This window comes from Carettochelys insculpta, chromosome 32 (genome assembly GCF_033958435.1).
Source record: "Carettochelys insculpta isolate YL-2023 chromosome 32, ASM3395843v1, whole genome shotgun sequence".
Classification (NCBI taxonomy): Eukaryota; Metazoa; Chordata; order Testudines; family Carettochelyidae; genus Carettochelys; species Carettochelys insculpta.
Window position 1 is genome coordinate 4,238,640 of NC_134168.1, and position 21,077 is coordinate 4,259,716.

Sequence of the window (21,077 nt, forward strand, 5' to 3'; positions counted from 1 at the left end):
TGGGTTCTCCCGGCTCTGGGGGGGCAGTGGGGGCTGGTGGTTAGAGCGGGGGCTGGGACCCGGACTCCTGGGTTCTCCCCGGCTCTGGGGGGGCAGTGGGGGCTGGTGGGTAGAGTGGGGGGCTGGGAGCCAGGACTCCTGGGTTCTCCCCGGCTCTGGGGGGCAGTGGGGGCTGGTGGGTAGAGCAGGGGCCGGGAGCCAGGACTCCTGGGTTCTCCCCGGCTCTGGGGGGGCAGTGGGGGCTGGTGGTTAGAGCGGGGGCCGGGAGCCAGGACTCCTGGGTTCTTCCCGGCTCTGGGGGGCAGTGGGGGCTGGTGGTTAGAGCGGGGGCCGGGAGCCAGGACTCCTGGGTTCTCTCCCACCAGGAGGGGTGCAGGTGACAGGGCCAGGGTGGGAGCACTGAGCCTGGACGCCTGGGTTCTCGGTTAGCACAAGGGGAACCTGAGTCATAACAGCAAATCAGAAGCCGCCTCAGCTCTGGTCCCCGGCTGCCCCCCCGTGGCCACGTCTCCCATCGCCCCCCTGCAACCACCAGCCTCTCCCCACAACCCAGCGGCCCCAGGGGCTCTGCTATTAGTGGCTTTCGCTTCCCCATTCGCTGCCCGGCCCACTGGTGCAAATCACACAAACAGCTCACGAGGTGGGGCTGAGCCAGGACTCCTGGGTTCACCCCGGCTCTTAGGGGGGGCAGTGGGGGCTGGTGGTTAGAGCAGGGGCCGGGAGCCAGGACTCCTGGGTTCTCCCCGGCTCTGGGGGGCAGTGGGGGCTGGTGGGTAGAGCAGGGGCCGGGAGCTAGAACTCCTGGGTTCTCTCCCCAGCTCTGGGGGGGGCAGTGGGGGCTGGTGGTTAGAGCAGGGGCCGGGAGCCAGGACTCCTGGGTTCTCTCCCGGCTCTGGGAGGGCAGTGGGGGCTGGTGGTTAGAGCAGGGGCCAGGAGCCAGGACTCCTGGGTTCTCCCGGGCTCTGGGAGGGCAGTGGGGGCTGGTGGTTAGAGCAGGGGCCAGGAGCCAGGACTCCTGGGTTCTCCCCGGCTCTGGGGGGCAGTGGGGGCTGGTGGGTAGAGCAGGGGCCGGGAGCCAGGACTCCTGGGTTCTCCCCGGCTCTTAGGGGGGGCAGTGGGGGCTGGTGGTTAGAGCAGGGGCCGGGAGCCAGGACTCCTGGGTTCCCCCCGGCTCTTAGGGGGGGCAGTGGGGGCTGGTGGGTAGAGCAGGGGCCAGGAGCCAGGACTCCTGGGTTCTCCCCGGCTCTGGGGGGCAGTGGGGGCTGGTGGGTAGAGCAGGGGCCGGGAGCCAGGACTCCTGGGTTCTCTCCCGGCTCTGGGAGGGCAGTGGGGGCTGGTGGGTAGAGCAGGGGCTGGGACCCGGACTCCTGGGTTCTCCCCGGCACTGGCAGGGCAGTGGGGGCTGGTGGGTAGAGCAGGGGCCGGGAGCCAGGACTCCTGGGTTCTCTCCCGGCTCTGGGAGGGCAGTGGGGGCTGGTGGGTAGAGCAGGGGCCGGGAGCCAGGACTCCTGGGTTCTCTCCCGGCTCTGGGAGGGCAGTGGGGGCTGGTGGGTAGAGCAGGGGCCGGGAGCCAGGACTCCTGGGTTCTCCCCGGCTCTTAGGGGGGGCAGTGGGGGCTGGTGGTTAGAGCAGCGGCCGGGAGCCAGGACTCCTGGGTTCACCCCGGCTCTGGGGGGGCAGTGGGGGCTGGTGGGTAGAGCAGGGGCCGGGAGCCAGGACTCCTGGGTTCTCCCCGGCTCTTAGGGGGGGCAGTGGGGGCTGGTGGTTAGAGCAGCGGCCGGGAGCCAGGACTCCTGGGTTCACCCCGGCTCTTAGGGGGGGCAGTGGGGGCTGGTGGTTAGAGCAGGGCCGGGAGCCAGGACTCCTGGGTTCTCCCCGGCTTTGGGAGGGCAGTGGGGGCTGGTGGTTAGAGCAGGGGCCGGGAGCCAGGACTCCTGGGTTCTCTCCCGGCTCTGGGGGGCAGTGGGGGCTGGTGGGTAGAGCAGGGGCCGGGAGCCAGGACTCCTGTGTTCTCTCCCGGCACTGGCAGGGCAGTGGGGGCTGGTGGGTAGAGCAGGGGCTGGGACCCGGACTCCTGGGTTCTCTCCCGGCTCTGGGGGGCAGTGGGGGCTGGTGGGTAGAGCAGGGGCCGGGAGCCAGGACTCCTGTGTTCTCTCCCGGCACTGGCAGGGCAGTGGGGGCTGGTGGGTAGAGCAGGGGCTGGGACCCGGACTCCTGGGTTCTCCCCGGCTCTGGGGGGCAGTGGGGGCTGGTGGGTAGAGCAGGGGCCGGGAGCCAGGACTCCTGGGTTGTCTCCCGGCTCTGGGAGGGCAGTGGGGGCTGGTGGGTAGAGCAGGGGCCGGGAGCCAGGACTCCTGGGTTCTCCCCGGCTCTGGGGGGGAGCAGACTGCACCCAGCAGGGTTTGGGCAGGGACATTGAGCCCCCACACCTGGGTGCTTGATTTGTAAGGGGGAGGCCGAGTCATATCAATGAAGCCGGAGCTGCCTCAGCTCTGGTCCCCGGCTGCCCCCCCGTGGCCACGTCTCCCATCGCCTCTCTGCAACCACCAGCCTCTCCCCACAACCCAGCGGCCCCAGGGGCTCTGCTATTAGTGGCTTTCGCTTCCCCATTCGCTGCCCGGCCCACTGGTGCAAATCACACAAACAGCTCACGAGGTGGGGCTGAGCCAGGACTCCTGGGTTCTCCCCGGCTCTGGGGGGGCTGGTGGGTAGAGCGGGAGCCAGGACTCCTGGGTTCTCCCCGGCTCTGGGGGGGCTGGTGGGTAGAGCAGGAGCCGGGAGCCAGGACTCCTGGGTTCTCTCCCGGCTCTGGGGGGCAGTGGGGGCTGGTGGGTAGAGCAGGGGCTGGGAGCCAGGACTCCTGGGTTCTCCCCGGCTCTGGGAGGGCAGTGGGGGCTGGTGGGTAGAGCAGGGGCCGGGAGCCAGGACTCCTGGGTTCTCCCTGGCTCTGGAAGGGCAGTGGGGGCTGGTGGGTAGAGCAGGGGCTGGGAGCCAGGACTCCTGGGTTCTCCCCCGGCTCTGGGAGGGCAGTGGGGGCTGGTGGGTAGAGCGGGAGCCGGGACTCCTGGGTTCTGCCCCAAGGTAAGGGGACGGTTTGCCCCCTATGAACACTGGGTGGGGGGTTGGCTGGTTTGCCCTCAGTGCCACCAGCAGAGAGCTGGGGGGCAGAGCGGTTGCAGCCAGCGAGCAGGTGCTGGGCTGCCGCCGTGGGGCCAGAGAAGCCCCCTGGGGCTGGAGCGGGGCGCTCCGGGGTCCATCCCTCGCGCTTCGCCCGTATCTCCTTGGAGCTGGCGGCAGTGGGGCAGGGCAGTGGGGCAGGGAAGCGCTGAGTGTGAAGGGGGGACATCCTGGCCCCTGCCCTGGGTGACCTCAGGGAGGGCGAGCGGGGGCCTTTCGGGGGTGACATCGGCTCTGCCAGGCGGGGGGGTGGAAGGAGGAACCTGGGGGGCAGGGAGGGGACCTCAGTGGGGGGACCATCCCCACGCCGCGGAGCAGCGGCACCGAGTGCCGAGCTCAGGGGCAGGGATGGGACCCGGCACGCCAGGAGTCTCTCCCTGATTGGGGGAGGGCAGTGGAGTCTAATGGTTACAGGGGAGCGGCTGGGAGCCGGGACTCCTGGGTTCATCCGCAGATGCTCCTATTCCACAGCTAGGACCTGACTCCGGCCTCGGCCTCGGCTGCCACCCTGTGGCCATTTCTCCCACCGCCCCCAGGCTTGAAAAAGTCCTGGCCAGTGAAGCCGGCTCTGGGGGTCAGTGGGGGCTGGTGGTTAGAGCAGGGCCGGGAGCCAGGACTCCTGGGTTCTCCCCGGCTCTGGGGGGGCAGTGGGGGCTGGTGGTTAGAGCAGGGGCCGGGAGCCAGGACTCCTGGGTTCTCCCCGGCTCTGGAGGGCAGTGGGGGCTGGTGGTTAGAGCAGGGGCCGGGAGCCAGGACTCCTGGGTTCTCCCCGGCTCTGGAGGGCAGTGGGGGCTGGTGGGTAGAGCAGGGCCGGGAGCCAGGACTCCTGGGTTCTCCCCGGCTCTGGAGGGGGCAGTGGGGGCTGGTGGTTAGAGCAGGGGCCGGGAGCCGGGACTCCTGGGTTCGCGCTTTGCAAGGGGCGGCGGAGGCAGAGTCATTCGCGGTCCTCTGCTGCCCCCGCGTGTCCGTGTTTCCCGTCGCAGCCCCTGTGCTCAGCTCCTTCCCCTTCCCCCCTCCCTGCAGGGCCCCTGGTGGCGAATCACGCGGGCAGCGCAGGGGCGGGGCCGAGCCGGACTCCTGGGTCCTTCCTCCTGCTCCGCATTTCCCCAGCAATAACAGCAGAGTGTGCAACTTCCCTGGGCAGGGGGCCAGGACTCCTGGGTTCTCCCCGGCTCTGGGAGGGCAGTGGGGGCTGGTGGATAGAGCAGGGGCCGGGAGCCAGGACTCCTGGGTTCTCCCCGGCTCTGGGGGGCTGGTGGGTGGGGCGGGAGCCAGGACTCCTGGGTTCTCCCCGGCGCTGGGAGGGCAGTGGGGGCTGGTGGGTAGAGCAGGGGCCGGGAGCCAGGACTCCTGGGTTCTCTCCCGGCTCTGGGGGGGCAGTGGGGGCTGGTGGTTAGAGCGGGGGCTGGGACCCGGACTCCTGGGTTCTCCCCGGCTCTGGGGGGGCAGTGGGGGCTGGTGGGTAGAGTGGCGGGCTGGGAGCCAGGACTCCTGGGTTCTCTCCCACCAGGAGGGGTGCGGGTGACAGGCCAGGGTAGGAGCACTGAGCCTGGACGCCTGGGTTCTCCGTTAGCACAAGGGGAACCTGAGTCATAACAGCAAATCAGAAGCTGCCTCAGCTCTGGTCCCCGGCTGCCGCCCCGTGGCCACGTCTCCCATTGCCCCCCTGCAACCACCAGCCTCTCCCCACAACCCAGCGGCCCCAGGGGCTCTGCTATTAGTGGCTTTCGCTTCCCCATTTGCTGCCCGGCCCACTGGTGCAAATCACACAAACAGCTCACGAGGTGGGGCTGAGCCAGGACTCCTGGGTTCTCCCCGGCTCTTAGGGGGGGCAGTGGGGGCTGGTGGTTAGAGCAGGGGCCGGGAGCCAGGACTCCTGGGTTCTCTCCCCAGCTCTGGGGGGGGCAGTGGGGGGCTGGTGGTTAGAGCAGGGGCTGGGAGCCAGGACTCCTGGGTTCTCCCGGGCTCTGGGGGGGCAGTGGGGGCTGGTGGGTAGAGCAGGGCCGGGAGCCAGGACTCCTGGGTTCTCCCCGGCTCTGGAGGGCAGTGGAGGCTGGTGGTTAGAGCAGGGGCTGGGAGCCAGGACTCCTGGGTTCTCCCCGGTGCTGGGAGGGCAGTGGGGGCTGGTGGTTAGAGCAGGGCCGGGAGCCAGGACTCCTGGGTTCGCGCTTTGCAAGGGGCGGCGGAGGCAGAGTCATTCGCGGTCCTCTGCTGCCCTCGCGTGTCCGTGTTTCCCGTCGCAGCCCCTGTGCTCAGCTCCTTCCCCTTCCCCGCTCCCTGCAGGGCCCCTGGTGGCGAATCACGCGGGCAGCGCAGGGGCGGGGCCGAGCCGGACTCCTGGGTCCTTCCTCCTGCTCCGCATTTCCCCAGCAATAACAGCAGAGTGTGCAACTTCCCTGGGCAGGGGGCCAGGACTCCTGGGTTCTCCCCGGCTCTGGGGGGGCAGTGGGGGCTGGTGGGTAGAGCAGGGGCCGGGAGCCAGGACTCCTGGGTTCTCCCCGGCGCTGGGGGGCTGGTGGGTGGGGCGGGAGCCAGGACTCCTGGGTTCTCCCCGGCGCTGGGAGGGCAGTGGGGGCTGGTGGGTAGAGCAGGGGCCGGGAGCCAGGACTCCTGGGTTCTCCCCGGCTCTGGGGGGGCAGTGGGGGCTGGTGGTCAGAGCAGGGGGCCGGGAGCCAGGACTCCTGGGTTCTCCCCGGCTCTGGGGGGGCAGTGGGGGCTGGTGGTTAGAGCAGGGGCTGGGAGCCGGACTCCTGGGTTCTCCCCGGCGCTGGGGGGGCTGGTGGGTGGGGCGGGAGCCAGGACTCCTGGGCTCTCTCCTGGCTGTAGAAAGGGGGCGAGTCGAGGGGGGTGGGTCTCGGGGGTCTCTCTCGGCCCCCTTTGGGGCACCCTGTACATTCCCGAGGCTTTGGCCAAGGGCGCGGCTTTTGGGGTCCTGTCTCTTTAAGACGTTTCTCCTCCAACAAGGCTCTTGCCCAAGTCCAACATGGCCGCCTCCGGGGCACCTTCAGACCCGTGGCAGCCGAAGAAACCTTGCCCTCACCTAAGATGGCCACCAGGGCTGTGCGCCATTATCAAACATGGCCACCGCACGCAATTCGAAGGCGTCTGCCCTCAACTAGTATGGCCGCCAACGCTACAACCGGGTCGTCCATCACACCCAAAATGGCCGCCAAATTGTACACGACCCTCCCACAGACTTTGCCACACTCAATATGGCCGCTGACGGATGTCCGGTTTTGGGCTGTTGCCCTTTCTCGATATGGCCGCTGCCGGTAATACGTCATGTGACCCTGCCATCATCCAATATGGCCGCCCCTATGTCCGCATGCGTCCCTGCCCTTCTTAATCATGGTGGCCTCCCGTGAGAAGAAAGGGGAGCAGCTGCCCTCTTTCAATATGGCGGAAAAGCCGTCGTGCGTTCGGTGCTGATAACCGCACGTTTGTTCCGCCTTCCGTTCAATACGTTATTTGCCACCATGCAAGATGGCCGCTGCCCATTGTTCAGAGGGGATGAGCTCGATGCTGCCCGTATTCAACATGGCGGTCAAGCCTCTCTCAGACGACATCGTCGCCCTTAACAAAAATGGCGGCCGTCGCTTCGCGGTGGCCTCGCACACCGTACTGCGCGTGCGCTAGATGCAGCGGCCGGCACCTGTTCGCTGGGCTGCCGGGGTCGGCCCCTTCCCGCGGACATGGCGGCGCTGGCGGCGGCGGGACGCGGCTGGCGCGGGACGGGGCCGCTGCTCCGGGGGCTCCACACGCAGGTGGGATCCCGGGGGGCTGCGACGTCACGGGGGTCATAACCTCGGGCCGGGAGGGGGGGCCCCCCCGGGTCACGTGGCACAGTAGCGGGGACTCGCCCCCCCGCGTGCTGCTGGGGTCAAAGGTCGCGACCTTGCAGGAGCCCCCGGGCGGGGGGGCAAGGTCCGTCCAGCGCAGTGCCGGGGGCGCCCGGACGCCTGGGTCCCCCACGCCCCCCGGGGAACCGCTCACCCCTCCCCCCGCGGCCTGCCTCGGCCCCCATTGGTCGCTCTCCGACCAATGGGGGGCGAGCGGTTCGGCTGGGGGCGGGGCAGCCCTAAGCCCCGCCCCCTCCCTGCGCAGCAGCCGGAGGAACCCCCGGGGGGGGCCGCGGGCGGAGTCTTGTGGGGGCCCCACTGCCCCCCGCACCCCCCTAGCAGCCCTGGCCCCTCCCACTGCCCCCCCCGACCCCCCAGCAGCCCTGGCCCCTCCCACTGCCCCCCGCACCCCCCTAGCAGCCCTGGCCCCTCCCACTGCCCCCCCGACCCCCCAGCAGCCCTGGCCCCCCCACTGCTCCCCCGACCCCCCAGCAGCCCTGGCTCCCCCACTGCTCCCCTGAACCCCCAGCAGCCCTGGCCCCTCCCACTGCCCCCCGCACCCCCCTAGCAGCCCTGGCCCCTCCCACTGCCCCCCCGACCCCCCAGCAGCCCTGGCCCCCCCACTGCTCCCCCGACCCCCCAGCAGCCCTGGCTCCCCCACTGCTCCCCTGAACCCCCAGCAGCCCTGGCCCCTCCCACTGCCCCCCGCGCCCCCCTAGCAGCCCTGGCCCCTCCCACTGCCCCCCCGACCCCCCAGCAGCCCTGGCTCCCCCACTGCTCCCCTGAACCCCCAGCTGCCCTGGCCCCCCCACTGCTCCCCCGAACCCCCCCCAGCAGCCCTGGCCCCTCCCACTGCCCCCCCGACCCCCCAGCAGCCCTGGCCCCCCCCCACTGCTCCCCCAAACCCCCCCCAGCAGCCCTGGCCCCTCCCACTGCCCCCCTGACCCCCCAGCAGCCCTGGCCCCCCCACTGCTCCCCCGAACCCCCCCCCAGCAGCCCTGGCCCCCCCCACTGCCCCCCCGACCCCCCAGCAGCCCTGGCCCCTCCCACTGCCCCCCCGACCCCCCAGCAGCCCTGGCCCCCCCACTGCCCCCCGAACCCCCCTAGCAGCCCTGGCCCCTCCCACTGCCCCCCCCAACCCCCCAGCAGCCCTGGCCCCTCCCACTGCTCCCCCAGCAGCCCTGGCCCCCCCACTTGCCCCCCGACCCCCCAGCAGCCCTGGCCCCTCCCACTGCTCCCCCAGCAGCCCTGGCCCCCCCACTCGCCCCCCGACCCCCCAGCAGCCCTGGCCCCTCCCACTGCCCCCCGAACCCCCCTAGCAGCCCTGGCCCCTCCCACTGCCCCCCCGACCCCCCAGCAGCCCTGGCCCCTCCCACTGCTCCCCCAGCAGCCCTGGCCCCCCCACTTGCCCCCCGACCCCCCAGCAGCCCTGGCCCCTCCCACTGCTCCCCCAGCAGCCCTGGCCCCCCCACTGCCCCCCGACCCCCCCCAGCAGCCCTGGCCCCTCCCACTGCTCCCCCAGCAGCCCTGGCCCCCCCACTGCCCCCCGACCCCCCAGCCCCTTCTCCGGGCGTCCCTCCTCCCTCTGCTGTCTCAAGCGGCGGCACCCTTGTGACATGTTTCCCGTGAACCCCCTGGAGGGATTCGGGTGCCCTGTCGATTTCCTGCCTCTGTCCCCAGCCCGCCAGCGAACGTGGGGCACAGGGCAGGTCCCAGGACGGGCCCCGGGGGCCCCACTTACCTGCCCCCTGCGGAGACCCGGCCACTTGTCATCACCCCCCTGCGCTTCCCGTCCTCGAACCGCCGCTCTGCTGTGACCTGCCTCAGAGGTCGGGAGCAGGCAGCCGGGGTTAGAGGTCAAAGCATCACCCCCCCATTTCGTCCCCCAGGTCCACAAGGGAGGCCCCGTCCCCTGCCGGTTCCGCAGGAAGACCCGACATGGGGCCGCCCCCTGCCCCACCTTCGCCCTGCGCCCATTCCTGGCCCGCAGCCAGAGCAGCGCGGCCCCAGCCCAGGTGAGCAGCCGTGGGGCATCGGTGGGGCCGTGGGGCGGGAGCGAGGGGCATTGGAGGGGCCGTGGGGCACCAGCGGGGCGGGGGGGCAGGGGCCGTGGGGCGGGAGTGGGGGGCACTGGGGGGGCAGAGCCACGAGCGGGATCGAGGCCCCACGGTCTGTGTCTGCTCCCCACAGGTGCTGCCGCCCGCAGCCGACCCCCTGCCAGGCCTGGGGGGCGCGGTGCCGGTGCCGGAGCCGGAGGTGGGGCTGGCCGAGCTGGGGCTGGGCTCCTACACGCCCGTGGGGCTGGTGCAGAACCTGCTGGAGACGCTACACATGGAGCTGGGCCTGCCCTGGTGGGGCGCCATCGTGGCCGGTGAGGGGCCAGGCGTGGGCAGTGCATGCTGGGTAACGCCCCCCCCACCCGCCAGCGCGGTGCATTGTGGGTAACGGGCTCTCCCCCCAGCCCGGCCCAGCCCAGTGCATTGTGGGTAACGGGCTCTCCCCCCCCCACCCCGGCCCGGTGCATTGTGGGTAACGGGCTCTCCCCCCGGCCCGGCCCGGCCCAGTGCATTGTGGGTAACGGGCTCTTCCCCCAGGCCCGGTGCATTGTGGGTAGCGGGCTCTCTCCCCAGGCACGGTGGCGGCCCGGTGCATTGTGGGTAACAGGCTCTCTCCCCAGGCGCGGTGCATTGTGGGTAACGGGCTGTCCCCCCCAGGCACGGTGGCAGCCCGGTGCATTGTGGGTAACGGGCTCTCCCGCCCGGCCCGGCCCGGTGCATTGTGGGTAGCGGGCTCTCTCCCCAGGCAGGATGGCGGCCCGGTGCATTGTGGGTAGCGGGCTCTCTCCCCAGGCATGGTGGCGGCCCGGTGCATTGTGGGTAACAGGCTCTCTCCCCAGGCACGGTGGCGGCGCGGTGCCTGGTGTTCCCCCTGCTGGTGAAGGGGCAGCGGGAGGCGGCGAAGCTCAACAACCACCTGCCCCGGCTCAAGCAGATGACCCAGCGCATGCAGGAGGCCAAGCAGGCCGGCAACCACTTCGAGTGTGAGGGGCGGGGCCAGGGCTGGGGGCGGGGCCTGAGGGTTGGGTTCAAGGGCGGAGTCTGTTGCTGGGGCGGAGCTTAAAAGCCATGTGGGGGGGCTATGGGGAGGGGCTGGGTGGGGGTGGGGCCTGGGAGCCTTAGCCCCGCCCCTAACTCCTCCCCCTTCTCCCGTCAGTTTCCAAGCTGCAGAACGAGATGATGCTTTACTACAAGGTCCACAACATCAACCCCTTCAGCGGCTTCCTGGTGCCGCTGGTCCAGGTGAGGCCCCGCCCCCTGCCGGGGCCCCTCCTCCCACCCCACGGCCCCGCCCCCTGCCATGGCCCCTCCCCCACGGCCCCGCCCCCTGCCGAGACCACTCCCCCACTCCACGGCCCCACCGCCTGCCAAGGCCCCGCCCCACAGCCGCACCCCCAGCTGGAGCCCCTCCCTCCTGCCCCACAGCTCTGACCCCCATCTGCCCCCTGGCTCCAGGCCCCCGTCTTCATCTCGTTCTTCATGGCGCTGCGGGAGATGGCCTCCCTGCCCGTGCCCAGCATGCAGAGCGGGGGCCTCTGGTGGTTTGTGGACCTGACGGCAGCTGACCCCATCTATGCCCTGCCCCTGCTCGTCACCAGCACCATGTGGGTCATCCTGGAGGTGAGTCTGGGGTGGGCAGGGGGGAATAACGTAGGGCAGGGGGCTGCTGTAAACCCCCTGGACGGGGATGGGATGGGATGGGTCTGCTCAGTTGGGAGCAAACACAATAACGTAGGACCTACAATAACGTGGGGACGGGGGCAATGAAGGAAGGGCCCGTTGGCTGCCAAGTGCAGCTCTCTGGGGCGTTACAATAATAATGTAGGACCTACAATAACGTGGGGATGGGGGCAATAAAGGAAGAGCCCTTTGGGTGCCGGGTGCAGCTCTCTGGGGCGTTACAATAATAACGTAGAACCTACAATAATGTGGGGATGGAGGCAATGAAGGAAGAGCCCTTTGGGTGCCAGGTGCAGCTCTCTGGGGCGTTACAATAATAACGTAGGCCCTACAGTAAACAGGCGTTCGGCGGCTGTGGGCAGCCGGCTGAGCTGATCCGGGAGCACCACGGGCCCCGTGGGGCTGCTTTGGGGGTGGTGAGGGGGTGCCGGGCCAGGGGGCAGGGCCGTGCGGCTAACCCCGCCCCTTCTCCCCTCCCCCGCAGCTGGGGGCGGAGTCTGGGGTGGACAACCCCAACCTGAAGGTGATGAAGACGGTTTTCCGGGTGATGCCGCTGGTGATTCTGCCGCTGACCATCCACTTCCCCACGGTGAGCGTTGGGGGGGCGGGGCTGGAGGGGAGCGACGTCCCCTCCCCCGCCCCGCCCCGCTCTGACTCCGCCCCCTCCTCTCTCACCCCCCCCTTCCCCCGCAGGCCATCTTCACCTACTGGCTGACGTCCAACCTGTTCTCGCTGGCGCAGGTGGGGCTGCTGCGGGTGCCGGCCGTGCGCGGCGCCTTGCGCATCCCCGAGCGCGTCCAGCACGACCCGGCCCAGCTGCCCCCGCAGCCCGGCTTCCTGCGCAGCGTGCGGGACGGTGAGTGCGGGGGGGAGCACGGAGGGGGGGCGCTGACAGGCCGTGTCCTCACCCGCCCCCCGTCCCCTTGCAGGCTGGAAGGACGCCCAGCTGGCCGACGCTCTGCGGCGCCGGGAGGAGCGCAAGAAAAGCCACCTCCAGCTGGCCGCCAAAGGTCCGTATCCCCCCGGGGGGCGTGGCCTCCCCGTCCAGCCCCCCCCGGCCTTCCCCGGCTCCGCCCATTCCCCGGGGGCGTGGCCTCCCCATCCAGCCCCTGCCGCCTTCCCTGGCTCCGCCATTCCCCCGGGGGCGTGGCCTCCCCGTCCAGCCCCCCCCCCGCCTTCCCCAGCTCCGCCCATTCCCGGGGGCGTGGCTTTCCCGTCCAGCCCCCCCCAGCCTTCCCCAGCTCCGCCATTTCCCCGGGGGCATGGCCTCCCCATCCAGCCCCCCCCCCCGCCTTCCCTGGCTCCGCCCATTCCCCCGGGGGTGTGGCCTCCCCGCCTTCCCCGGCTCCGCCCTATCCCCTGGGGGCGTGGCCTCCCCTTCCAGCCCCCCCCGCCTTCCCCAGCTCCGCCCATTCCCCGGGGGCGTGGCCTCCCCATCCAGCCCCCCCCGCCTTCCCCAGCTCCGCCCATTCCCCGGGGGCGTGGCTTTCCCGTCCAGCCCCCCCCCCCGCCTTCCCCAGCTCCGCCCATTCCCCAGGGGCGTGGCCTCCCCTTCCAGCCCCCCCCCCGCCTTCCCCGGCTCCACCCATTCCCCCAGGGGCGTGGCCTCCCCATCCAGGCCCCCCCCCGCCTTCCCCTGCTCCGCCCATTCCCGGGGGCGTGGCTTCCCCAGCTCCCCCTTTCCCCCGGGGCGTGGCCTCCCTGTCTAACCCCTCCCCCTGCCTTCCCCCCGTAGCCCCCCTGCGCCAGACCTTCTCCCGCAGCCCCCTGCAGCCCCCAGAGGAGGGGGCCGGCGCGGCTGCCCCCCGCCCGAAGAGGCCCTGGCAGGACACGCTGGGCTGAGCGGCCCGCGCCCGACGCAGCTGAGCCAATAAAGGATCCTGCACCCCACCCCCGTGCCGCTGCTTTTCCTGGGGGGGCCCCTGGGGGGCCCAGGAGCAGAGGCGACGCCAGGGCCGGAGTGATGCTGGTTTACTGGTAGCAGCTGCCATCTGGACGGGGGGGGGGGCAATAAATTAAAGGGGGGAGTCGGTCTGTGGGGTCTCGGGGGGGTCAGAGCCCCTCCTCCCGCTGGCTCCATCACAGGGATTTGGGGCGAGCGTCGTCGGGGTCAAGCTCCGTCACCACAGCCCGGCACAGCAGCTGAACGTGGCGTGAGGCGCTGGCTGCAGAGAGAGCGGGAGGGTTAGGGGGGCTGCGGGGCTGGGGGGGCCACGAGCAGGGCCGGGGGGCAGGGACCATAGGGTGTGAGTGGGGGGCACCAGTGTGGCTGGGGTACAGAGGCACCGGGGCGCGAGTGAGGGGCCCCCGGCGGGGCTGTGGGGCGTGAGTGGGGGACAGCAGTGGGACCGTGGGGCAGGGGCTGTGGGACGGGAGCAGGGAGGGCCCCGGCGGGGCTGTGAGGCGGGAGTGAGGGGCCATGGGGCGGGAGCGGGGGGCCCCGGCGGGACCGTGGGGCAGGAGCGGGGGGCCCCGGCGGGGTCTCACCCCCGGCTCGGCGCAGCCAGCGGGGCTGGCGGGCGGGGCCGCCCCGCACCAGCAGCAGGTAGACGGGCAGCCCCGAGAGCGCGATGGCCACGCCGATGAGCGAGCTCAGGGGGTCGGTGTAGAGCGGGACGGCCACCAGGAACACGCTGCACAGGCAGAACACGGCCGGGAAGACGATGCTCAGCTGGGGAGACACCACACCGGGAGTGAGCCGCCGCCGCTGCCGCCGCCCCCGGGGCACCGTGGGACAGCCACGGCGGAGACTCCGCCCCCGGGGCGGGGCCTTACTTTGAGGGGGCGGGGCCGGTTGGGCTCCTTCCAACGCAGGTAGAGCTGCCCGGCGATGGACAGGCCCACGAAGAACCAGTAGCTGAAGCTGTAGTAGTTGATGAGCTGGAAGATGTCCTCCACGCAGAGGTACACCAGCGCCATGGCCCCCTGGCGGAGGGAGAGCCCCCCCGTGAGGAGCATGGACTCGCCCGTGGCACGCCTCCCCCTCTGAGAAGGGATGGACTCACCCGTGGCACGCCTCCCCCTCTGAGAAGGGATGGACTCGCCCGTGGCACGCCTCCCCCTCTGAGAAGGGATGGACTCGCCCGTGGCACGCCTCCCCCTCTGAGAAGGGATGGACTCGCCCGTGGCACGCCTCCCCGCCTGAGACAGAATGGACTCGCCCGTGGCACGCCTCCCCCTCTGAGACGGGATGGACTCGCCCATGGGGCAATCTCCCCGCCCGCAAAAGGTGAGGATTGGTTAACCCATGGGGCGGCCTCCCTGCCCGGATGAGATGGACTGACCCGTGGGGCACCACATCACCCCTATAAAGCCTGTGGGATGGACTGGCCTAGGACAGCTCTGCCCAGAATGGACTGCCCCGTGGAACAACACCCCCCGACCCTGAGATCAATGGACTGATCCATTGGACACCTGACTCATGCTGCAACCTCCCCCTGCTTCCTACAACAAGATGGGCTCACCCGTGGGCTGCTGTCCTGTGTGACGTTCCTCCCCTGCCACGGCCCGGATGGACCGTCCCATGGGGGGAAGGGGCTCGCCCGAGACCCTGCCCGGGTAGGTCAGGCACAGACCTTTGCCCGCTGCGTGGAACAACCTCTGGGCCACCAGGAAATGGGTAACTCCAGTGGCCCCAGCTGGGGCCTCCTCCCCCCCGCCCCCGGCATGGTCCAGCCCGTGGCCTCTTCTCTCCCCCACCCCCGGGCATGGTCCAGCCCGTGGCCTCTTCTCTCCCCCACCCCCGGGCATGGTCCAGCCCGTGGCCTCTTCTCTCCCCCACCCCTGGGCATGGTCCAGCCCGTGGCCTCTTCCTCCATGGACAAGGTCTGGTCCAGCCTGTGGCTGCCCCCCCCGTGGGCGTGGCCCGGTCAGCGGCTGCCTCCCCCCGTGGGCGTGGCCCGGTCCGCGGCTGCCTCCCCCCGTGGGCGTGGCCCGGTCGGCGGCTGCCCTCCCCCCGTGGGCGTGGCCCGGTCGGCGGCTGCCCTCCCCCCATGGGCGCGGCCCGGCCCGTGGCTGCCCCCCCCGTGGGCGCGGCCTGGTCCGCGGCTGCCCTCCCCCCGTGGGCGCGGCCCGGTCCGCGGCTGCCCTCCCCCCGTGGGCGCGGCCTGGTCCGCGGCTGCCCCCCCCCGTGGGCGCGGCCCGGTCCGTGGCTGCCTCCCCCCGTGGGCGCGGCTCACGTTGAAGAGCAGGGCGGGCACCGGCGTGAGTCGGTCGATGTGGATCATGCAGAGGGCGTCAGGTAGGTGCCCTTCGCGAGAGCCCACGAAGAAGAGCCTGGGGGGAGCGGAGCGTCAGGGGGGCCGGGAGGCCGCGGGGGCCTGAGGGGCGGCGGGGGGGGCCCTACCTGGATGCGGCCAGGATGGAGGCGTTCAGGCCCCCGAAGCAGGACAGGGCCACGGCCAGCGGGATGGTCCAGCTGAAGGCCCCGAAGAGGCGGTCGGCGAAGCTCTGGGGGCGGACGGGCGGAGGGGTGAGAGCTGGGGGGGCTGGACCCCGCCCCCCAAGTGATGTAGCGGGGGGGGGCGAGCGACGGGCTGGGGGGACCCCCGGGGCGGTCACAAAGCCGGCAGGTACCAGCCCGGCCCTGAGCCGAGCGGGGTCCAATCGGGGGGGGCTGGAGGCCCCCCCAGGGTCTCGCCCCCGGCCCAGGCCGACCCGCTGTGGGGCGGGTGGACGTCGCTGCCGGGCGCTTTCGGCCAGGTGGGGTCGCCCGGGGCCGGCTGCGGGTCTGGGATCCGGCGCTCCTGGGCCTGGGGGTGGCCCTGGGCGCTGAGCCGGAGGCCTTGATGTCCCAGCGCCCCCGGGACTGTCCCACTTGCTGTTTGTACCCAGGGAGCTGCCCCCAGGGCCCCCCAGTTTCCCCCCAGCTGAGGTGCGGGGCAGGGGAGGAAGGGGACCCTTGGGGGTGTGGAGAGCGGGGGGGGTGCGGAGGTCCCCAGTGGGAGAGCGCCCCAGCTTTCCGGGAACGGCCCCCCGAGCTCGGGGACCCCTGGGCGGGCGGAGAGCGGGGGGGTGCGGAGGTCCCCGGTGGGAGAGCGCCCCGGCTTTCCGGGAACGGCCCCCCGAGCTCGGGGACCCCTGGGCGTGTGGAGAGCGGGGGGGTGCGGAGGTCCCCAGTGGGAGAGCGCCCCAGTCTTCCGGGAACGGCCCCCTGAGCTCGGGGACCCCTGGGCGGGCGGAGAGCGGGGGGCTGCAGAGGCCCCTGGTGGGAGAGCGCCCCGGCTTTCCGGGAACGGCCCCCCGAGCTCGGGGACCCCTGAGGGTGCGGAGAGCGGGGGGCTGCGGAGGCCCCCAGTGGGAGAGCGCCCCGGCTTTCCGGGAACGGCCACCCGAGCTCGGGGACCCCTGAGGGTGCGGAGAGCGGGGGGCTGCGGAGGCCCCCAGTGGGAGAGCGCCCCAGCTTTCCGGGAACGGCCACCCGAGCTCGGGGACCCCTGGGCGTGCGGAGAGCGGGGGCTGCGGAGGCCCCCGGTGGGAGAGCGCCCCGGCTTTCCGGGAACAGCTCGGGGAGGCCCCCGCAGAGGAGGGGCCGGTACCCCCGCAGAGAGCGGGGCCCCCCAACGCCGCCCAGCAGCCAGACAAGGGGGAGGGGCAGGGCCGGGTAACGGGGGGCACCGGGGTCCCCGACCAGGGCGGGGAGAGCCGGGCTGGGGCGGAGTTATTGGTGGCCGCGGGCGGAGCTGGGGGCCCCTGAACCCCCCCCCCCAAACCAGCGCTCACCACGGCGACGGCCTCGCTGGCCAGCAGCTCGGGGGGCGCCAGGACGCTGTAATAGGCCACGTTGGTGAGCAGGTAAATGGCCGTCACGACCGGCATGGACACGCCGATGGCCAGCGGCAGGTTCCTGCGGGCGGCGGGGGGGTCAGAGCGCGGCGGGGGGGGGGGCCGGGGCTCCCCCCCGCCCCGCCCCCGCGCCGGCACCCACCTCTCGGGGTCCTGGATCTCCTCGGTGACGAAGTTGAGCGTGTCCCAGCCCGAGTAGGAGAAGAGGGCGGAATACAGGCCCAGGGCCAGGTCCCCGGCGCGCAGCGACGAGCCGGCGAAGGGCGCGGCGAAGTTCTCCGTGTGCCCTGCGCCGAGGCAGAGGGGAGCTGCTAGGCGGGGGGGGGGCAGCGCGGGGCGCCGGGGGGCGGCAGGGAGGGGTCCCCCCCCCCGCTTACCCTGCGCCAGGCGCACGACCCCGGCCACGATGAGCGCCAGCAGCGCCAGCAGCTTGGCGTAGGTGGAGGCGTCCTGCACCCGCGTCCCCCACCGCACGTAGGCGCAGTTCACGAAGGTCAGGAGACCTGGAAGGGGCGCACAGAGCGTGAGACCCCCGACCCCCCCCGCTGCCTCCCGCTGCTCCCCGGACTCCTGGGTTCTCCCGGCTCTGGGAGGGCAGTGGGAGCTGGGGTTAGAGCAGGGTCCGGGAGTCAGGACTGCTGGGCTCTCCCCGGCTCTGCGAGGGCAGTGGGGACTGGTGGTTAGAGCAGGGCCGGGAGCCAGGACTCCTGGGTTCTCCCCGACTCTGCGGGGCAGTGGGGGCTGGTGGTTAGAGCAGGGGCCAGGACTCCTGGGTTCTCCCCGGCTCTGGGAGGGCAGTGGGGGCTGGTGGTTAGAGCAGGGGGCAGGGAGCCAGGACTCCTGGGTTCTTCCCGGCTCTGGGGGGCAGTGGGGGCTGGTGGTTAGAGCGGGGGGGGGTCGGAAGCCAGGACTCCTGGGTTCTCCCCGGCGCTGGGAGGGCAGTGGGGGCTGGTGGTTAGAGCAGGGCCGGGAGCCAGGACTCCTGGGTTCTTCCCGGCTCTGGGGGGCAGTGGGGGCTGGTGGTTAGAGCAGGGCCGGGAGCCAGGACTCCTGGGTTCTCCCCTCACCCAGACTCTCTCCCTGTTGTTTTCCTCCCGTTCTGATTAACCTTGATCTTTCCCCGCGCGTATTGTGACTGGGAGACTCATAAACACAGGCTGGACTCAGCCCTGGGACCAGTGCCAGGTGGGGGGGCCCAGGGCGTCTCCTGCCCCCCAGTCCTGCCACTGCCCCTCCCTTCCGCCCCGCAGCCAGGCCTGAGGTCAGCGATGCTGCAACCAGCGGCCCTGAGTCTGCATTTTCCAGCCGCCGGATCCAGCCAAGATTCGCCGACTCAGCCTTGAAGCCCGGCTGGGGCTACTCTGGGACAGACGGACAGGGCCAGGCCTGCCTCAGGGCTCCGGGCCCAGCGGGTCAGAGCAGCGTGGGAGCCCGGACTCCTGGGTTCTCCCCGGCTCTGGGGGGGCAGTGGGGGCTGGTGGTTAGAGCAGGGGCCGGGAGCCAGGACTCCTGGGTTCTCCCCGGCTCTGGGGGGGCAGTGGGGGCTGCTGGTCAGAGCAGGGGCCGGGAGCCAGGACTCCTGGGTTCTCCCCGGCTCTGGGGGGGCAGTGGGGGCTGGTGGTCAGAGCAGGGGCCGGGAGCCAGGACTCCTGGGTTCTCCCCGGCTCTGGGGGGGCAGTGGGGGCTGGTGGTCAGAGCAGGGGCCGGGAGCCAGGACTCCTGGGTTCTCCCCGGCTCTGGGGGGGCAGTGGGGGCTGGTGGTCAGAGCAGGGGCCGGGAGCCAGGACTCCTGGGTTCTCCCCGGCTCTGGGGGGGCAGTGGGGGCTGGTGGTCAGAGCAGGGGCCGGGAGCCAGGACTCCTGGGTTCTCCCCGGCTCTGGGGGGGCAGTGGGGGCTGGTGGTCAGAGCAGGGGGCCGGGAGCCAGGACTCCTGGGTTCTCCCCGGCTCTGGGAGGGCAGTGGGGGCTGATGGTTAGAGTGGGGGGGGTCGGAAGCCAGGACTCCTGGGTTCTCCCAGCCCTGGGAGGGCAGTGGGGGCCGGTGGTTAGAGCAGGGGCTGGGAGCCAGGACTCCTGGGTTCCTTCCCCAGCAGCAGGAAATCCCAGAGGGCTTGAGGGGCCGAGCCGGGTCAGGGGAGCAGCCCCCAGAGGAGGCGCAGGGAACAGGGGGGCCCCTCCGCCAGCCCCCCGCGCCCCTCACAGATGCAGGCGGCGGCCAGCAGGCGGTGGGCGGCGTAGGGGCCCGGGCAGCTTGGGAAGAGCGGCTGGACGGTGTAGCTGGCGAAGGTCAGAGCGATCACGGCCTGGCTGGTGGGCTCGATGATGAGGAGAGAGGCCCAGAGGCGGACGAAGGCCGCCAGCCCCCCGAAGGCCTCCAGGATGTAGGCGTAGCTGGCGCCCGACTTGGTGACAGTGGTGCCCAGCTCGGCGTAGCAGAGGGCGCCGAAGACAGAGAAGAGGCCCCCCAGGGCCCACACGAGCAGGGCCAGCCCGTAGGAGGCGCTGTGCAGCAGAACCCCCTTGGGCGAGACGAAGATCCCCGACCCGATCATGTTCCCCACGATCAGGCAGATGCCGCTCAGCAGGGAAATCTGGCGCCGCAGCTGCACCGGGGCCTCGGCCGCCGGGGCGCAGGGCTGGGGGGGCACCATGGCTGCGGGCAGAGCGCAGGGGAGGGGGTCAGAGCGGACGGCCCGGATGCCTGGGTTCCCTCCCGGCTCGAAGAGGGAAGTGAGACCTAGTGTGGGGAGAGGGCCGAGGCCTGGGTTCTGCCCGGCTCTGGGGGGGCAGTGGGGGCTGGGGGTTGGAGCAGGGCCGGGAGCCAGGACTCCTGGGTTCTGCCCGGCTCTGGGGGGGCAGTGGGGGCTGGTGGTTAGAGCAGGGGGCCGGGAGCCAGGATTCCTGGGTTCTGCCCGGCTCTGGGGGGGCAGTGGGGGCTGGGGGTTAGAGCAGGGCCGGGAGCCAGGACTCCTGGGTTCTGCCCGGCTCTGGGAGGGCAGTGGGGGCTGGTGGTTAGAGCAGGGGGTGGGAGCCAGGACTCCTGGGTTCTCCCCGGCTCTGGGAGGGCAGTGGGGGCTGGTGGTTAGAGCAGGGGCCGGGAGCCAGGACTCCTGGGTTCTCCCTGGCTCTGGGGGGGCAGTGGGGGCTGGTGGTTAGAGCAGAGGTGTGGAGAACCCGGACGCCTGGGTTCTCTCCCAGCTGTGGGGGGGAGACCAGGCCCCTGGGGCTGGCACAGCCACTCACCGCTCCCAGCGCGTCTCGGTCCGTTCCCTCCCAGCACGGAAGAGGAAGGGCTGGCAGGAGCCAGGACTTTAACTTGAGGAAGGGGGGGGGGCGGTCCGGGGGCCGGTCCAAGGTCCCTGGCTGGGCGCCACTGGCCTGATAAGGGAGGTGAGGGCTGTGACCTTCGCCCCCCTGCCCTGCGGGCCACCCCAGCCGTGCTGTGAGCTTCCCCTGACAGTGACCCCAGGCAGCCCACTTACCCTGCGGGGGTCTGTCCCCTGCCCCCCGGGGGCCAGGGCTGCAGCCCAGGGGTCCAGGTCTGGGCCTCCCCTGGCAGCCTCATTAGCAGCCTCATTAATAATTACCAGGAGGAGAAGAACCAAAGAGCAGAGCCTAAGGGGTGACCTGTGACCCTGCCAGGGGCAGGTGGCAACTATCAGCAGCCAGCGGCCCTCTCCGGCTGCAACAACCGAGGGCCCGGAGCCAGGACTCCTGGGTTCTCTCCCCAGTGCTGGGGGGGCAGTGGGGGCTGGTGGTTAGAGCAGGGGCCGGGAACCAGGACTCCTGGGTTCTCCCCGGCTCTGGGGGGGCAGTGGGGGCTGGTGGTTAGAGCAGGGGGCGGGAGCCAGGACTCCTGGGTTCTCCCCGGCTCTGGGGGGGCAGTGGGGGCTGGTGGTTAGAGTGGGGGGAGGGGTCAGAACTCCTGGGTTCTCCCGGCGCTGGGGGGGGCAGTGGGGGCTGGTGGTTAGAGTGGGGGGAGGGGTCAGGACTCCTGGGTTCTCCTGGCGCTGGGGGGGGCAGTGGGGGCTGGTGGTTAGAGTGGGGGGAGGGGTCAGAACTCCTGGGTTCCCTCGGCTCTGGGGGGCAGTGGGGGCTGGTGGTTAGAGTGGGGGGAGGGGTCAGGACTCCTGGGTTCTCCCCGTGCTGGGGGGGCGGTGGGAGCCGCTGGTTAGAGCGGGGGGACGGGGGGGCTGGTGGGGGGGTCGGGGGGCTGGGACCCCTGGTGTGGAGCGAGATCAGTCCCCCCGGAAACTCACCCGAGTCCACCTGATCCCCAGCCAGGGCCTCTCGGCTCCCTGTCCCCCGACAGGCCGCAGGGACCCGGGCGTCCGGACTCTGGGCCTTGGCTGAGACTGGGCAGAACTCATCTCCTGAGGCCCTTGGGGAAGTTCGCCAGTTGATGCTTCTGGGCTCCCGTACCGAGCGACTGTCAAGATGGCGTCATCCAGGGGCCCAACATGGCCGCGCCCATCCAGTAGGAGCCGCACGGCGCGTGCCAAGGTGGCGGCGCAGTTCAATTTCCTTTAGCAAGATGGCGG

General features: G+C 71.6%; 2 protein-coding genes across 2 annotated transcripts; one reads left to right on the plus strand and one right to left on the minus strand.

The window, feature by feature from the left end:
* The first annotated feature begins 6,788 nt into the window (after positions 1-6,788).
* On the plus strand, positions 6,789-12,643 carry OXA1L (OXA1L mitochondrial inner membrane insertase). The gene is made up of 10 exons (XM_074982741.1): positions 6,789-6,941; positions 8,906-9,031; positions 9,207-9,387; positions 9,913-10,056; positions 10,230-10,315; positions 10,529-10,693; positions 11,238-11,342; positions 11,447-11,609; positions 11,683-11,763; positions 12,489-12,643. Exons 1-10 carry the CDS (start codon positions 6,870-6,872, stop codon positions 12,593-12,595), a joined length of 1,230 nt encoding a protein of 409 aa, XP_074838842.1. The 5' UTR covers positions 6,789-6,869; the 3' UTR covers positions 12,596-12,643.
* Positions 12,644-12,709: 66 nt separating this feature from the next.
* SLC7A7 (solute carrier family 7 member 7) lies at positions 12,710-20,916 on the minus strand. Its single transcript, XM_074982740.1, has 11 exons — positions 20,796-20,916; positions 19,780-19,914; positions 18,737-19,189; positions 16,915-17,040; positions 16,680-16,824; positions 16,475-16,598; positions 15,099-15,202; positions 14,932-15,028; positions 13,529-13,678; positions 13,241-13,424; positions 12,710-12,918 (listed from the first exon to the last, which is right to left on the minus strand). The coding sequence occupies exons 3-11, from the start codon at positions 19,185-19,187 to the stop codon at positions 12,833-12,835; spliced, it is 1,467 nt and encodes a 488-aa protein (XP_074838841.1). The 5' UTR covers positions 19,188-19,189; positions 19,780-19,914; positions 20,796-20,916; the 3' UTR covers positions 12,710-12,832.
* Between the last annotated feature and the right edge of the window lie 161 nt (positions 20,917-21,077).

Excerpts from the sequence above, each read along its gene's own strand:
- SLC7A7 (XM_074982740.1), bottom strand. The coding sequence starts at position 19,187 with ATGGTGCCCCCCCAGCCCTGCGCCCCGGCGGCCGAGGCCCCGGTGCAG. Across the intron at positions 15,203-16,474 it reads CCAGCGAGGCCGTCGCCGTG|AGCTTCGCCGACCGCCTCTT; the intron begins GTGAGCGCTGGT and ends GTCCGCCCCCAG. Across the intron at positions 12,919-13,240 it reads CTGGCTGCGCCGAGCCGGGG|CCAGCGCCTCACGCCACGTT; the intron begins GTGAGACCCCGC and ends CTCTCTCTGCAG.
- OXA1L (XM_074982741.1), top strand. The coding sequence starts at position 6,870 with ATGGCGGCGCTGGCGGCGGCGGGACGCGGCTGGCGCGGGACGGGGCCG. Across the intron at positions 9,388-9,912 it reads GTGGGGCGCCATCGTGGCCG|GCACGGTGGCGGCGCGGTGC; the intron begins GTGAGGGGCCAG and ends CTCTCTCCCCAG. Across the intron at positions 11,610-11,682 it reads CCTGCGCAGCGTGCGGGACG|GCTGGAAGGACGCCCAGCTG; the intron begins GTGAGTGCGGGG and ends GTCCCCTTGCAG.